General features: G+C 57.0%; 6 protein-coding genes across 6 annotated transcripts; 4 read left to right on the top strand and 2 right to left on the bottom strand.

Annotated features, from left to right (window-relative positions):
- Positions 1–1,298: 1,298 nt before the first annotated feature.
- BDW47DRAFT_120359 (pyruvate carboxylase) lies at positions 1,299–4,942 on the top strand (the record flags this gene model as incomplete). The annotated part of the gene is made up of 2 exons (XM_024815476.1): positions 1,299–4,775; positions 4,835–4,942. 2 exons carry the CDS (start codon positions 1,299–1,301, stop codon positions 4,940–4,942), a joined length of 3,585 nt encoding a protein of 1,194 aa, XP_024668414.1.
- A 265-nt stretch (positions 4,943–5,207) lies between these two features.
- BDW47DRAFT_77768 (putative carboxylesterase) lies at positions 5,208–7,403 on the bottom strand. The gene is made up of 4 exons (XM_024819827.1): positions 6,896–7,403; positions 6,797–6,820; positions 6,442–6,720; positions 5,208–6,370 (listed from the first exon to the last, which is right to left on the bottom strand). The coding sequence occupies exons 1-4, from the start codon at positions 7,224–7,226 to the stop codon at positions 5,379–5,381; spliced, it is 1,626 nt and encodes a 541-aa protein (XP_024668413.1). The 5' UTR covers positions 7,227–7,403; the 3' UTR covers positions 5,208–5,378.
- Positions 7,404–7,649: 246 nt separating this feature from the next.
- On the top strand, positions 7,650–8,777 carry BDW47DRAFT_77700 (uncharacterized protein). The gene is made up of 3 exons (XM_024819826.1): positions 7,650–8,003; positions 8,149–8,366; positions 8,498–8,777. The coding sequence occupies exons 2-3, from the start codon at positions 8,214–8,216 to the stop codon at positions 8,756–8,758; spliced, it is 414 nt and encodes a 137-aa protein (XP_024668412.1). The 5' UTR covers positions 7,650–8,003; positions 8,149–8,213; the 3' UTR covers positions 8,759–8,777.
- A 296-nt stretch (positions 8,778–9,073) lies between these two features.
- BDW47DRAFT_112223 (60S ribosomal protein uL5) lies at positions 9,074–10,649 on the bottom strand. Its single transcript, XM_024814123.1, has 3 exons — positions 10,396–10,649; positions 10,023–10,272; positions 9,074–9,931 (listed from the first exon to the last, which is right to left on the bottom strand). The coding sequence occupies exons 1-3, from the start codon at positions 10,511–10,513 to the stop codon at positions 9,805–9,807; spliced, it is 495 nt and encodes a 164-aa protein (XP_024668411.1). The 5' UTR covers positions 10,514–10,649; the 3' UTR covers positions 9,074–9,804.
- Positions 10,650–10,902: 253 nt separating this feature from the next.
- BDW47DRAFT_112220 (small nuclear ribonucleoprotein-associated protein) lies at positions 10,903–12,366 on the top strand. Its single transcript, XM_024814122.1, has 6 exons — positions 10,903–11,054; positions 11,161–11,169; positions 11,228–11,299; positions 11,408–11,828; positions 11,881–11,925; positions 11,991–12,366. The coding sequence occupies exons 1-6, from the start codon at positions 11,028–11,030 to the stop codon at positions 12,068–12,070; spliced, it is 654 nt and encodes a 217-aa protein (XP_024668410.1). The 5' UTR covers positions 10,903–11,027; the 3' UTR covers positions 12,071–12,366.
- Positions 12,367–12,570: 204 nt separating this feature from the next.
- Positions 12,571–13,693, top strand: BDW47DRAFT_112219 (pyruvate transporter MPC1). The gene is made up of 4 exons (XM_024814121.1): positions 12,571–12,702; positions 12,851–12,923; positions 13,037–13,195; positions 13,314–13,693. The coding sequence occupies exons 1-4, from the start codon at positions 12,630–12,632 to the stop codon at positions 13,384–13,386; spliced, it is 378 nt and encodes a 125-aa protein (XP_024668409.1). The 5' UTR covers positions 12,571–12,629; the 3' UTR covers positions 13,387–13,693.
- Positions 13,694–14,088: the final 395 nt, after the last annotated feature.

The raw sequence follows: 14,088 nt of genomic DNA, 5'->3' as shown, positions 1-14,088 counted from the left end.
CGGATACCTTGCTGGCGGAGAGATCGCTTCTAGGGTCTTGGTCCAGCGGTCCTCCGGTGAAGGTCGTTGATACCGGGCGATGGATCGGGTAAGGGTTTCCATCCGGAAGGTCTCAAAAAAAAAAAAGAAGAACCAAGAAAAGAAGCAATGGAAGGAAAGGAATGATTCTCCGTCTTGGCCAGAACCAGCGGTCCACCGGTCGATAGATGGAGAAATTGATCATAGGTCCACCTTGGCTTTTTTTTTCTTTTTTTTTTCTTTTTTTTTCTGTCAATGTGACTGAGTCACCATGGCCGAGGTTCGGCCAGAGACGCCGAGTTGCGAGCGAAGATGATAGAAAGAAAGGGGACCGGAAAGCGTTCTCCGGCGGGGCAATCTAGGCGGGGATGTCGATCTTTGAGAGCTCGCCTATTCACGGAGTGTATTGAGGATTGACCAGATGATATGGTGGTGGATTTGCCGAGAAACCTGGATCACCCGATCTGCAATAGACCGTAGGGTGTAGAAATGAAGCTGTAGATAGTCGACAAGATACTAGAATGGAGAGAGAAACCGGTGAACCGGTGAGGAAGGGCTGGCCTGAGGAACCGCCCGTCCCGTGATCCCCTCGATTTCCTGATCCGGATCTTGATTTGACTTCACTTCTTTGACCTCACTTCTTCTTCTTCTACTTCATCTCTTCTTCTCCGTCTCATCCTTTCCTTCTTCTCTTTTCTCAATCCAATCCATCCTATCCTCTATCCTCCATCCTCCATCCTCCATCCTCCACCAATCATTTCATCCTCCGATCCTACTACACCCGTTCCCCGCCTGTCCGTTCCGATACCCGGTCTTTTCTTCCTGATTCTCCCCCCCCCGCATTGTTTCGGTCGAGATACTCAGATAGACGGATTGAAAGATAGAGACAGATTGTCAAGGTACGTAGAATGTGACAGAAATCTCCACTCCAAAAAGGTCCCCCATGCGTCATCGCCCTCCTCTGCCCCGCCGTGCCCTATATTAACCAAGGTTATCCCGCAGTCCATCTCGTCTCCCGGTCTTTTCACGTCAATCCGTCTTCTTCCTCGGTTCCCACCAGTCTCCACTTCTCCTTCTCTCCTTCTCTCTCTTCTCTCTCTCCTCTCTCTCCTCTCTCTTCTTCTCTCTTCTTCTCTCTCTTCTCTCTCTTTCCCTCAATCCCTCCCTCTCTTCCCCTTCCTCTCCCCCACCTCCCGCCTCCTCCCGCCTCCTCCCTCCTCCCGCCTCCTCCCTCCTCTTCCCTCTCCCAAGGAGAAACAAAAAGATCAAAAGAAGAAAAAATGGCTGCCCCCCGTCAGCCAGAGGAGGCTGTTGATGACTCCCAATTCGTCGAGGAGCATCATCATGAGCACTTCCGCGATACCGTTCACAACCGCCTGCGGGCCAATTCCTCCATCATGCAATTCCAGAAGATCCTCGTCGCCAACCGTGGCGAGATCCCCATCCGGATCTTCCGGACGGCCCACGAGCTGTCCCTGCAGACCGTCGCGGTCTACTCCCATGAGGACCGTCTAGGCATGCACCGTCAAAAAGCCGATGAGGCCTACATGATCGGCCACCGCGGCCAGTATACCCCCGTGGGCGCCTACCTGGCCGGCGACGAGATCGTCAAGATCGCCCTCGAGCACGGCGTGCACCTCATCCACCCGGGCTACGGTTTCCTGTCTGAGAATGCCGGCTTCGCCCGCAAGGTCGAGGAGTCCGGCATGGTCTTCGTCGGCCCCTCCCCGGACACCATTGACAGCCTGGGAGACAAGGTCTCCGCTCGGCAGCTGGCCATCCGGACCGAGGTCCCCGTCGTCCCCGGTACCCCGGGCCCCGTGGAGCGCTATGAGGAGGTCAAGGAGTTCACCGACACCTACGGCTTCCCCATCATCATCAAGGCCGCCTTCGGTGGCGGTGGCCGCGGCATGCGTGTCGTCCGCGACCAGGAGGAGCTGCGCGGCGCCTTCGAGCGTGCCACCTCCGAGGCCCGCTCCGCCTTCGGCAATGGCACCGTCTTCGTCGAGCGCTTCCTCGACCGACCCAAGCACATCGAGGTCCAGCTGCTCGGTGACAACTACGGCAACGTCGTCCACCTCTTCGAGCGGGACTGCTCCGTCCAGCGCCGTCACCAGAAGGTCGTCGAGGTCGCCCCCGCCAAGGACCTGCCCGCCGACGTCCGGGACCGCATCTTGGCCGATGCCGTCAAGCTCGCCAAGTCCGTCAACTACCGCAACGCCGGTACGGCCGAGTTCCTCGTCGACCAGCAGAACCGCCACTACTTCATCGAGATCAACCCCCGGATCCAGGTCGAGCACACCATCACGGAGGAGATCACCGGCATCGACATCGTCGCGGCTCAGATCCAGATCGCCGCCGGCGCCACCCTGGAGCAGCTCGGCCTGACCCAGGACCGCATCTCCATCCGCGGCTTCGCCATCCAGTGCCGTATCACCACCGAGGACCCTGCCAAGGGCTTCTCCCCCGACACCGGCAAGATCGAGGTCTACCGCTCCGCCGGCGGCAACGGCGTCCGTCTCGACGGCGGCAACGGCTTCGCCGGCGCCATCATCACCCCGCACTACGACTCCATGCTCGTCAAGTGCACCTGCCGCGGCTCCACCTACGAGATCGCCCGCCGCAAGGTCGTCCGCGCCCTCGTCGAGTTCCGCATCCGCGGCGTCAAGACCAACATCCCCTTCCTCGCCTCCCTGCTGAGCCACCCCACCTTCGTCGACGGCAGCTGCTGGACCACCTTCATCGACGACACCCCCGAGCTTTTCGCCCTCGTCGGCAGCCAGAACCGCGCCCAGAAGCTGCTCGCCTACCTCGGCGACGTCGCCGTCAACGGCAGCAGCATCAAGGGCCAGATCGGCGAGCCCAAGCTCAAGGGCGACATCGTCCGTCCCACCCTGCTCGAGCCCCAGTCCGGGAAGCCCCTGGACGTCTCGGCCCCCTGCCCCCGCGGCTGGAAGCAGGTCCTCGACCGCGAGGGCCCCGCCGGCTTCGCCAAGGCCGTCCGCGCCAACCAGGGCTGCCTGATCATGGACACCACCTGGCGTGACGCCCACCAGTCGCTGCTGGCCACCCGCGTCCGCACCATCGACCTGCTCAACATCGCCCACGAGACCAGCCACGCCCTGGCCAACGCCTACTCCCTCGAGTGCTGGGGTGGCGCCACCTTCGACGTCGCCATGCGCTTCCTGTACGAGGACCCCTGGGACCGTCTGCGCAAGATGCGCAAGGCCGTCCCCAACATCCCCTTCCAGATGCTGCTGCGGGGTGCCAACGGCGTCGCCTACTCCTCCCTGCCCGACAACGCCATCTACCACTTCTGCAAGCAGGCCAAGCGCTGCGGTGTCGACATCTTCCGGGTCTTCGACGCCCTCAACGACGTCGACCAGCTCGAGGTCGGCATCAAGGCCGTCCACGCCGCCGAGGGTGTCGTCGAGGCCACCGTCTGCTACAGCGGCGACATGCTGAACCCGACCAAGAAGTACAACCTCGCCTACTACCTGGCCCTCGTCGACCGCATCATGGCCTTCCAGCCCCACGTCCTCGGCATCAAGGACATGGCCGGCGTGCTCAAGCCCCAGGCCGCCCGCCAGCTGGTCGGCGCCATCCGCGAGCGCTACCCGGACCTGCCCATCCACGTCCACACCCACGACTCCGCCGGCACCGGTGTCGCCTCCATGATCGCCTGCGCCCAGGCCGGCGCCGACGCCGTCGACGTCTGCACCGACAGCCTGTCCGGCATGACCTCCCAGCCCAGCATCGGCGCCCTGCTCGCCTCGCTTGAGGGCACCCCGCAGGACCCCGGTCTCGACCGCGCCCAGGTCCGCGCCCTCGACGCCTACTGGGCCCAGCTGCGCCTGCTCTACTCGCCCTTCGAGGCCGGCCTGACCGGCCCCGACCCCGAGGTCTACGAGCACGAGATCCCCGGTGGCCAGCTGACCAACCTGATTTTCCAGGCCAGCCAGCTCGGCCTCGGCCAGCAGTGGGCCGAGACCAAGAAGGCCTACGAGTCCGCCAACGACCTGCTCGGCGACATCGTCAAGGTCACCCCGACCTCCAAGGTCGTCGGCGACCTGGCCCAGTTCATGGTCTCCAACAAGCTGTCCGCCGAGGACGTCGTCGCCCGCGCCGCCGAGCTCGACTTCCCGGGCTCCGTGCTCGAGTTCCTCGAGGGGCTCATGGGTCAGCCCTTTGGCGGCTTCCCCGAGCCCCTGCGCTCGCGGGCCCTGCGCGACCGCCGCCAGCTCAACAAGCGCCCCGGCCTCTACCTCGAGCCCCTGGACCTGGCCGCCATCAAGGCCCAGCTGCGCGAGAAGTTCGGCGGTGCCACCGAGTACGACGTGGCCAGCTACGCCATGTACCCCAAGGTCTTTGAGGACTACCGCAAGTTCGTGCAGAAGTTCGGCGACCTGTCCGTCCTGCCCACGCGCTACTTCCTGGCCCGCCCCGAGATCGGCGAGGAGTTCCACGTCGAGCTCGAGAAGGGCAAGGTGCTGATCCTCAAGCTCCTGGCCATCGGTCCGCTGTCCGAGCAGACCGGCCAGCGCGAGGTCTTCTACGAGGTCAACGGCGAGGTCCGCCAGGTCAGCGTCGACGACCAGAAGGCCTCGGTCGAGAACGTCGCCCGCCCCAAGGCCGACGTCGGCGACAGCAGCCAGGTCGGCGCCCCCATGAGCGGTGTCGTCGTTGAGATTCGTGTCCACGAGGGCCACGATGTCAAGAAGGGTGATCCTATCGCTGTTCTCAGCGCCATGAAGATGGTTCGTCCTCCTTGCCCTCTTATCTCTGTAAATTGGAATGCATTGCTAACAATATCTAGGAAATGGTCATCTCTGCCCCCCACAGCGGCAAGGTCTCCGACCTGCAGGTCAAGGAAGGTGATTCTGTCGACGGCCAAGACCTGGTCTGCAAGATCACCAAGGCTTAAAGAGGCAAAAAAAAAAAAGAGGAAAAAAAAAAAGGAAGAAAACGGTTCAACGCGGGATGACTTGCTGTTTCGATTCGAGCGTGTTTGGCCTTGATGTACATTTCTGTTTTATCATTTATCAAGTCTTTGTCTCTGTTTTTTTTTTTTTTTGGCGTGTCCCCGATTAGCAGTTCCTCGCACAGGTGGTCAACCACTGTGTTGGGTTCTGTGCCCGCTGGCTGATTGGCATCGCGGGTGGACGAGTAGTGGGCCTCGATGGCCTCTGCCGTCCAATCTGGTTCAGATAGAGGGGGGACCGCAATTGGATTACAGTACATTATCTGTGTTTACTCTGATCTCTGATTCTCTTCTTGCTTGTTCTGACGACAGTGGATCTCCCGTACGACGTAGACCACCACACTGCTACTAGATACACCCAAGGGTTGACGAAAGTAATCTACAGTTTCGACGGCGTATCCACCTCCGACTCACGCACCCCACGCAAAGCCACCCACGCACGCATAGCTTCATCCCACAGCTCATCCCGACAGATCTTGACCGACCCATCCGGCATCAGCGTGCGCATCTCGCGGGGTCCGTTCGTGCCCCATCCCAGATCGTCATCGGTGTCACCACGCACAAACCTCGCCCAGGGATCGATCAAGGCAGCCCGGATAGCGCGCTTCTCCGCCGGATCGAGCACCTCCCCGTTCCCCCAGAACCAAAGGTACATGTCTGTGGCGTGGGTGACGCCCCACTCGCGCGGGATGGTCTTAGCGGCGCAGTTGAGGCGGTACTCGATGCGGTAGCGGTGGAGGAGGAGGGTTGCGCCGTTGGCGGCGAGGGATTGGATGAGGCCGCGCTGGGTCGTGTGGACTTGGATGTCGGCGTAGATGTGGCCGAATGTTGAGGGGGGGTAGGTGGTCTTGGTGTCCGTGGTGTCGGGGGCGTAGAGGTGTAGGAGGGTGTCGACGACGGGTTGGGGGTAGTCGGCTAGGAGGCGGTGGCGGAGCGAGGAACGGGTGTTGTCTGGTGGGGGCAGCCAGGTGGCGTAGAGGTTGTGTTCGTCTCGGCATTCGCCGAGCATGATGTGGATGTTGCGGGCGGCGAGGCGGCGCGCGAAGGCGCCTGTGTCGAAGGAGTGGAAGAGCGTGGGCTGGATGAAGGTGCTGTCCGTGGTGGGGCGGAATTGGTGGAGCGGGATGCTGGTCGCTGCGGAGAGGAGGGTTGCTGCGGGTAGGGCGCGGAGTTGGCACAGCTTTTCGGCTGCGGGGAGGGAGGCAGGGATGCGGAGGGCTGAGAGGAGCTGGTTGAATTGCGTTTGGGCTGTCGTGGGGCTCTTGGGTTGGACTGCGGGGCTGTTGGACCAGATGCAGGCTCGCTTTATGATGGCGTTTTCGGGGGGTAGGTGGATGTCGTAGGCGAGCTGGTAAAAGGCGGAGTATGCGCCTATATGGTACGTGGAGGGAGGGAAGTTAGGGTTAGAGATGGTGGATTGGGGGCTTTCGGGGCTGGCCTACCGGCGGAGTATCCGGAGAGAGTGATCTGAGCAGGATTGCCTCCGAAGAGGGCGATGTTGTCACGGGTCCATTCCAGAGCTAGACGCTGGTCCCAAAAGCCCTGGTTACCCACGGGCTGGTCGGAGTCGGCGACGTCCTGTTGGATCTCGGAGGAGGACAGGAAGCCGAAGACTCCGAGCCGGTAGGCGGGCATGACGATGATGGCCTGGAAGTCGGCCTCGCCTAGCAAAGCGGCCGCGGAGAACGTGTTCGGCGTGCCGAATTGGAGGAAGCCCCCATCTGCGTTGTATGTTCAGTGTATGCTCAGTGGACATTCCAGCGACTGGGGTCTCATCAACGGTTGTGAGTCACTGACGAATGAAGAAGAGCACCGGCCACCCTGAGTACAGCCATTAGCATCTTGGACGGTGGATCTATTTCCAATCGAGCCGTTTCTACGGAGGCTCGGACGTACCGTCCTGCGGAGGCTCGCCCAGCGGGACCCAGATGTTACACTGGAAGCAGTCCTCCGTCCATTCGTTGCCGGACGAGAGGGTCAGGAAACTGGGTTGGGGGCACACGCCAGCCAAACCACCACACAAGCCGGGCTGGTCCTTGGAGCCGTACGAGTAGGTTGCCGGCAGCTTGCGTGCCTGGCAAAAGCGCTTGACTGGAGGCAGGGCGTAACGGAGACCTCCGAAATAGTGGCACAGGGGTTGGCGCGAGTCATTGGCGGAGATGGTCACGCCCTCGACATGACCGCGGTGGGCGAGAGCCTTGTGATACGGATGTCGGAAGGTTTCCATGACGAAAGGGTATATTTCCTTCGATTGGTCGGTTGAGAAGCAAGCAGATGGATGTGGTCAATAGAATAGAGGATTCAGGGCATGGTGGTATGCAGAATGAGGGGTTGGGGGGGTTATCTATGGTTCTCTTCCCCGCATGGTCACACAGCAGATAGCCGAGCGAGAAGCGGAGATAGACCGAGGGAGAAGAGAAGAAGACGAAGACAGAGGAAGTGAGGTTATCCCCATCTATGAGAGTCACGGGATATTGGTCTCTGATGGAGTGGGCGATGCATACAAGACATACAGAACATACCGAACATACAATGCCTACAGAACATACAGAACATACGAGACATACATCCCCATATCGATCATCAATCGATTCATCTTCTCTTTAATCCACAGCTTGATATTGACAATAGATGTCTCCCGGTATTGTCTTCCTGGTCAGCAAATGGACAATCGGTCTGATCCATAATCAAGGGTGAAAGCTCAATCACCTGACGTCAGACGATGGCCCGCATTCCCCGGATCAGCAACGCAACGCATCATTCTCATTGGCGAACCCTCCGGATGCCTTGGATGGAAGAAAGCCTAGAAGTGGGATTATGATCCTAGCATGATCGATGATGAAGGTCCAGTCGAGTCACTCGATGACTAGAGCCATGCTTGCCTTTCCCTTATAACGCACCCATCCCCTCATCGGTCTCTTCATCCATCCAGTCATCCATCTCCCCAACCAGCGTTTCATCCAAGCTATCCATCCACCACTCATATTCCTGATCTACACAGTTAGTAAGTATTACATCCTTGCTACTCATGACGTCGTGAACACCTTCTCCTCTTGCCTGGGCATCTTTGTCCCACTGCTGTCTGTCATTCTTCCCCTCTTCCCACTTTCCTTCCTTGCTCAACCCTCTATCAACCTATCAACCTGAAGGAGTGAGAAACAAAAGAAAGAAAGAAAGAGAACGTTATCAAGAATCAGGAAAAGGAAAAAAGAAGATGAACAATCCCGGTGATTCCTCCTCCCCCCCTCGCCACTGGCACGGGACTGTCGGGGACCGTTATGAGCATCACAATGTCTGGGTGACGGGCGGTCCCCCCGGCCCATATCGACGACCCTCTTTCCTCGAGTCCTTCCCAATCGACCGCTGGGTACGTCCTGATCTGACACTAGTGTCTTGCGTTCCATCATTCATCTGCACTGCATCTGTCTTCGCTATCTTCTTTTTTTCTTTTTTCTTTTAATTCACCCCACTGGATGCAATCTAACCCTATCAATACAGCCTTCCACCTCCTCCACAATGTCTAGCAATTCCAACAACTCGAACAACCCTGTCGACAGCCAAGCCAACCCTCCCACAGTTCAAGACAACAGACGCCGCTCCAGCGGTCATGGCCCCTCGACGCTGTTCGAGAGTCTGACCAACCAGAAGCGCAATTCCGGCGATGCCAGCGCGACTGCCCGTCGGGCCAGCTACGCCGAGCAGGGTGCTAAGGGCGGCTACTTCTCCAAAATGTGGGATGAATATACCCGCGGTAAATAGGGGTTTCTATCTTAGTTTTCATCTTTCTCTTGTTGATTCAGTGGCTTTTGTTTTTGGATATGCAATATGAGAGAAAGGGAGATTGATATGTCTTGATACGCATGTTGGTCCCTTCATCTGTGGTTGCCATTCCAATGCTTGATCGATGGAGTTGGATGCAGGATGGTGCGGAAGGATTATTTGGGTACGTGCATATGTTAATGAATAACAATGCAACTTCATCATTGATGGAGCGTAATCGTTCGACTTGAGGACGTTGTCGTAGTGTCATGGATGATAGAAATGAACACTTAACTGGGAGACGGCAACGATAAGTCGACATCTTCGCAGTAGTGGCTTGTGTACAGCCAACACGTAGGAGCCGGGAACGGGAAACGGAGAGCTGGGCGTTGGTACCACTGAGGTACTTACGATATTAGGGCTCATATTGGGTGTTAATCCGGTCTCCCAAGGGGAACAGACTACATGCTCCAGGACATATTCCACTACGAGACCACACGGATACCCCGGGTAATCTACATGAAAGACAGGGTCTGTCCGGTACCACTGGGTTGGGCCAGTGATCCCGGAAACAATTCCCCAGCTACGCGAGAGGGGTCAAGGTTGAAGAGACACCCTCCCATGCAAACACACAGCTTGTCCATGCGAACACAGAAACAAGCCCCAAGGCCAGAAACAGCAACGCATCAAACTTGAAGAGTCCCCCCCGTAAGAGGGACTGACTTTTCACCAATGGTTAAGCGGAATTCATCACCCTTCGTGAAGCCTGCATTGTGTGAAAAGTGGATGCGTCCGTTGGAACAAGAAAAATTTGCTGATTTGATATGGTAGATCTCTCTAACACGCCTAATATCCTCATGCCACGGATCACAAGGCATTGGCACATCATAACGCAAAGCATGTCCCAGCAGGGAGAGATCGCCTGCGGTCGGTGGTTTCGATCTTCAATTTTATTTTTTTGTCCATCGAATCGTCATTAGAACGCTACCCAGGTTCGTTTCCTTTTCCTTTACCCCCCGTTGACTCCCGAGACTTGAACGGTACATTTACCGGACAATGCCGTCGAAGCGGTTCTTGAACCACTTGACGGTCTCGGTCTGGGTGATACGGTGCTGGAAGCCGACACGGGCCTTGCAGCGGCGGCGCTTGGCAACACGCTCACCGGGGCGGGTCCTACATGGTCTGTCAGTTCCGTTTCTCCAGGGAAACATCGGTTCCGACCGCGCTGCCGACACCGATCAAAAGAAGAATTCCCATCACTCACATGCAGCAGTAGAAGTCCATGCCGTAGATACCGATGCCGGGGTCGTACTTGATACCCAGATCGATGTGCTCGCTGATACCGAAGCCGAAGTTACCGGTCTCAGAGAAGTTGCGCTTCCGGAGCTCGTACTCCTTGACCTTCAGGCCACGCTCGAGGATCTCCTCAGCCTTGGGGCCACGGACGGTGACGTGGACGGCGATCTTTTCGTTACGGCGGATACCGAAGGTACGGACGGTGTAACGGGCCTTGCCTATAGTCGTGCAGAAAAGTTGTCCCGTCAGTCTCCTGTTCTCTCTGATGTCCGAATTTTTGATTCTCTCTTCGTGATCTGTGCCTGATCGATTCGGATGTGGGATGTTTCAAGGCGCCTTACTGTAGACCGGAGTCTGACCGCTCAGCTGCTCAAGCACCTTCGCAGCACGGGTCAGTCTATCACCAGACTCGCCGACACTGATGTTGAGCACGAGCTTCTGGATGCGCAGCTCGCGCATGGGGTTGGCGCTCTTGTCCTTTCCTTCCGACTACATTATCTGTTAGAAAGTCCTGACAGCCACGGCGAGAGTTTTCTGCTGGCTCAAAATCGAGGAGCAATGACAGTGGTGGTGGTGATAATGATGCTGGAGAACATACCATGGCGACTGCTTTTGGCGTTGAACTGGTCGACTCGGTGAACTTGAAAATCGACGGGACGAAAAAGTGTGGGAAGAGATGGACGGAAAGAGGAATTGTGCGGGTGGGAAGCGAGAGCCCTTAGCGTCTTGGCGTCCAGAGCCGCGGCCTGGCTGAGTCAGGGCTGAGTCATGTGTTGCTGACCTAAGCGGCCGGCGAAAGCTCAGTCAGCCCAGCTCCGGTGGTGATAACTTCACGAGCCACCAGTCCACTTGTCTTTGCCCAGTTGTTCGTCTCCTTCCCCGCTTCTCGCCTCCCCTCTTTCGTCATTTCTTTCTAGGTTTTCCTGTCGACGCGTCGCATTCCGGTCGCATCTGTGCGCCTTATCCTGCCACCATGGCGGCCAACAAGCAGGGAAAGATGGTGAGTCTCCGAGTTGATTTGGTTGTGTTGGGAGAGACCAACAAGTCCATGATGGAGCACTAGGAAGAACGATCAAGCTAACAGTCAATCTCTTTTTTTCTTGTAGCAAAACCTCGTGAGTAATGACTGTGACTGTCGCATTCTCACCACCCCCCTTCTGACCACCCGTATAGATCAATTATCGGATGAGGGTTACCCTGAACGACGGCCGACAGATGACGGGCCAGATGCTTGCCTTTGATAAGGTATGGACTCGCGGCGCGTGCGGGAGGAAGATTCTCGCAGATCCTTTCTCGTCGACATTACTCCCCTTGATCCTAGTACGATGCGCGTACTGACTGGTCGTCCGACAGCACATGAACCTCGTCCTCGCCGACACGGAAGAGTTCCGTCGCGTCAAGCGCAAGTCGAAGCCTACCGCGGGCCCCTCCAACACACCCCTCGTGGAAGCCGAAGAGAAGCGAACGCTTGGTCTGACGATTGTGCGTGGAACTCACGTCGTCTCGTGCTCGGTGGATGGTCCCCCGCCCGCCGACCCCTCGTCCCGCTTGGGATCCAATGTCCCCGGTGCGGCTTCTGCTGCTGCGACCCTCTCCGCTGGCCCTGGCATTAGTAAACCCGCTGGCCGGGGCCTTCCCGTCGGTCTGGGCGGTCCTGCCGCTGGCGTGGGCGGTCCTCCCCCTCCGCCGGGCGGTTTCCCGGGTTTCCCCCCCGGTGGCTTCCCCGGCGCTCCTCCGGGCTTCGCTGGCCGCGGTGCTCCTCCTGGTGGACCTCGTAAGTGAACACCGAATGCCGTGAGAGGCCAAGAATACTGACGGTGATCTAGCTGGCTTTGGCCCTCCTCCCGGATTTGCGCCCCCGGGCGGCCCTCGTAAGTTTTGACCCCCGTCTTCTCCCCTCTCCGTGGACCGTGGACTAACAGCTCGATTGCTGCAGCGGGCGGATTCCAACCTCCTCCTGGATTCCAGCCTCCGGGACAGGGTCGTGGGTTCCCTCCCCCTTTCGGAGGACGGTGATTTGATGGGATATGGAAACGGCGTGATCGCTTCAGGTCTCCGACGATCATGAGAGATGTATGCTGGCTACGCGTAGCTGGGGAAATCCACCACCGAAGAAAGAATACGGAATCATTTATCACTCATCAACCATGCGGACTGGATCAGTATCGCACCCCGAACATACCAGGCAAAAGGCGTTGCGGCGTGTGCGGATGCAGGGAGAGCCAGAAAAGTCGAGAGCGGTCCTAGACCGGTAGCGGTAATGCTAGACGTGATTTCTACTTTCTGTGATTTGTGAATTATAATCATTTGGGATTTCTTTATTATTGTTATTATGACTATATTACCCTGTCTATTCTTTTTCCTAGACAAAAACATTCAACCGTACGGAGTAGCCAGTTCTGGACCGAGCGCGACTCACCGAAGCAGGGGCTCACGTGACGGCACTCCGCCCGGCGATGATTCCGCAGTCGGGGATCCATCAAATCGAAACCTTCTTCCTCCTCGTCTCTCTCTTCCTCCTCCCCTCCTCCCTTCCTATTCCCCTTCCCCCCGTCTTCATTTTCCGCTCGTCAAGATGGCCGCGGTGATCAAGGCAATCAACGCGAAGATCCGCTCCAACAAGGTTCTGGATTATGTCTGCTCAACACGTACGTGCAACCCGAGATCGGCCTTAGATCCATTTGATTCGGCGTCAACATCGCCCCGGACAAAGCGATCAAACCCATTGGGAGCAATCAGAAGGGCGGAATGCAACCTGAATTGGTGAAAGCTAACAAGAAGCTATTCATCAAACAGATTTCTGGGGACCGGCCTCCAACTTCGGTATCCCCATCGCGGCGGTGATGGACACCCAGAAGGATCCTGAAATGTACGTCCACCGAGCCCGGTCTCTTTTAGAATCGCCGGCAAAAACAAACTCTGTCGCTGCGACTAGTTGGGTGTTTTGCCATATGTGCGATCGAATCGCTAATTTCCTCCCAGCATCTCTGGCCAGATGACCGGTGCCCTGACCATCTACTCCGCTACCTTCATGCGCTACGCCCTCGCCGTCTCCCCCAAGAACTACCTCCTCTTCGCCTGCCACGCGGTCAACTGCGGCGCTCAGATGACCCAGGGTTACCGTTACCTGAACTACTGGAAGTACGTCACCCTATGAGATCTCTAGATATTCCCATTCGGGAAGGCGTCGCGATGCGCACCCATACACAGACACACACACACCACTAGATTTAAATGAACGTCGCTAATAAGTACACAGCTGGGGAGGTCGCGAAGCTCAGCTCGCCGCTGCCGCTCAGCAGGGCAAACAGGCCACCGAGGCCGGTGCTTAAGCAGCACGTTGTACATCGCACATCGGACGTTTATAAATTCAATCCAAATGAAAACCAAAAAAGCCATCATCCCATATATTTCGGCCCTTATCATCCGGCGTCGTTCAGGGAAGGGGGAGCCAGAAGTCGATGCTAGCTAGTTTCCTGTCATTCCCGTTGTGATTGTAGTAGAGCTGCGCTTACCTACACTTTATCTATCTGCCCTTACCATCCTACTTATCTTGCTTGGACATCTTGCTTGCTTAGACAACTTTGCCGATTGGACCATGTATTGGTCAGATTCGAGAATAGACTGTTTTATGATCAATTGGTATTATTGTATTGGAATGAGAATTCGCTCATGCTTATGGGATTCGTAGTCGCTGTACTTGCCTGATACCGTCATTAGCTGGCAGCGGGATAGTCGATAGAAAGATTACTGATCTCCAACCTACGACATCTTGCAGAGTCCCCGGACGACATATCGCGGCGTAGGTACTGGTCTTTATGTATATAGTTATATATATCTTGCTTATATATATCACCGCAAGACTCAACTAACCAATCTGGCTCCAACCTCTACCCAGGCGCCAAAAAAATAGCCACAATGACAGAAACGAGAAAACCAAAACGCAGATGCAAAAGACAAGTACATAACTCAGATGCAGAGGCTCATTTCAAGGGAGTCAATCATGCTCAAAAGAAAAAAAGCAAATACAAAAC

This window comes from Aspergillus candidus, assembly GCF_002847045.1.
Source record: "Aspergillus candidus strain CBS 102.13 unplaced genomic scaffold BDW47scaffold_63, whole genome shotgun sequence".
NCBI classification, from domain to species: Eukaryota; Fungi; Ascomycota; class Eurotiomycetes; order Eurotiales; family Aspergillaceae; genus Aspergillus; species Aspergillus candidus.
This window is presented reverse-complemented; position numbering and strand designations above follow the sequence as displayed.

What these genes read in the sequence shown, in the direction of transcription:
- BDW47DRAFT_77700 (XM_024819826.1), top strand. Translation starts at nt 8,214, where the DNA reads ATGAACAATCCCGGTGATTCCTCCTCCCCCCCTCGCCACTGGCACGGG. An exon ending in CCTTCCCAATCGACCGCTGG is followed by an intron (nt 8,367 to 8,497) that starts GTACGTCCTGAT and finishes CTATCAATACAG; the next exon opens with CCTTCCACCTCCTCCACAAT.
- BDW47DRAFT_77768 (XM_024819827.1), bottom strand. Translation starts at nt 7,226, where the DNA reads ATGGAAACCTTCCGACATCCGTATCACAAGGCTCTCGCCCACCGCGGT. An exon ending in GGGCGAGCCTCCGCAGGACG is followed by an intron (nt 6,821 to 6,895) that starts GTACGTCCGAGC and finishes GGCTGTACTCAG; the next exon opens with GGTGGCCGGTGCTCTTCTTC. An exon ending in GCCGGTGCTCTTCTTCATTC is followed by an intron (nt 6,721 to 6,796) that starts GTCAGTGACTCA and finishes CATACAACGCAG; the next exon opens with ATGGGGGCTTCCTCCAATTC.
- BDW47DRAFT_112223 (XM_024814123.1), bottom strand. Translation starts at nt 10,513, where the DNA reads ATGCGCGAGCTGCGCATCCAGAAGCTCGTGCTCAACATCAGTGTCGGC. An exon ending in CGGTCAGACTCCGGTCTACA is followed by an intron (nt 10,273 to 10,395) that starts GTAAGGCGCCTT and finishes GCACGACTATAG; the next exon opens with GCAAGGCCCGTTACACCGTC. An exon ending in ATGGACTTCTACTGCTGCAT is followed by an intron (nt 9,932 to 10,022) that starts GTGAGTGATGGG and finishes CAGACCATGTAG; the next exon opens with GACCCGCCCCGGTGAGCGTG.
- BDW47DRAFT_112219 (XM_024814121.1), top strand. Translation starts at nt 12,630, where the DNA reads ATGGCCGCGGTGATCAAGGCAATCAACGCGAAGATCCGCTCCAACAAG. An exon ending in ACCCAGAAGGATCCTGAAAT is followed by an intron (nt 12,924 to 13,036) that starts GTACGTCCACCG and finishes ATTTCCTCCCAG; the next exon opens with CATCTCTGGCCAGATGACCG. An exon ending in CGTTACCTGAACTACTGGAA is followed by an intron (nt 13,196 to 13,313) that starts GTACGTCACCCT and finishes ATAAGTACACAG; the next exon opens with CTGGGGAGGTCGCGAAGCTC.
- BDW47DRAFT_112220 (XM_024814122.1), top strand. Translation starts at nt 11,028, where the DNA reads ATGGCGGCCAACAAGCAGGGAAAGATG. An exon ending in AGATGCTTGCCTTTGATAAG is followed by an intron (nt 11,300 to 11,407) that starts GTATGGACTCGC and finishes GTCGTCCGACAG; the next exon opens with CACATGAACCTCGTCCTCGC. An exon ending in TGCGCCCCCGGGCGGCCCTC is followed by an intron (nt 11,926 to 11,990) that starts GTAAGTTTTGAC and finishes CGATTGCTGCAG; the next exon opens with CGGGCGGATTCCAACCTCCT.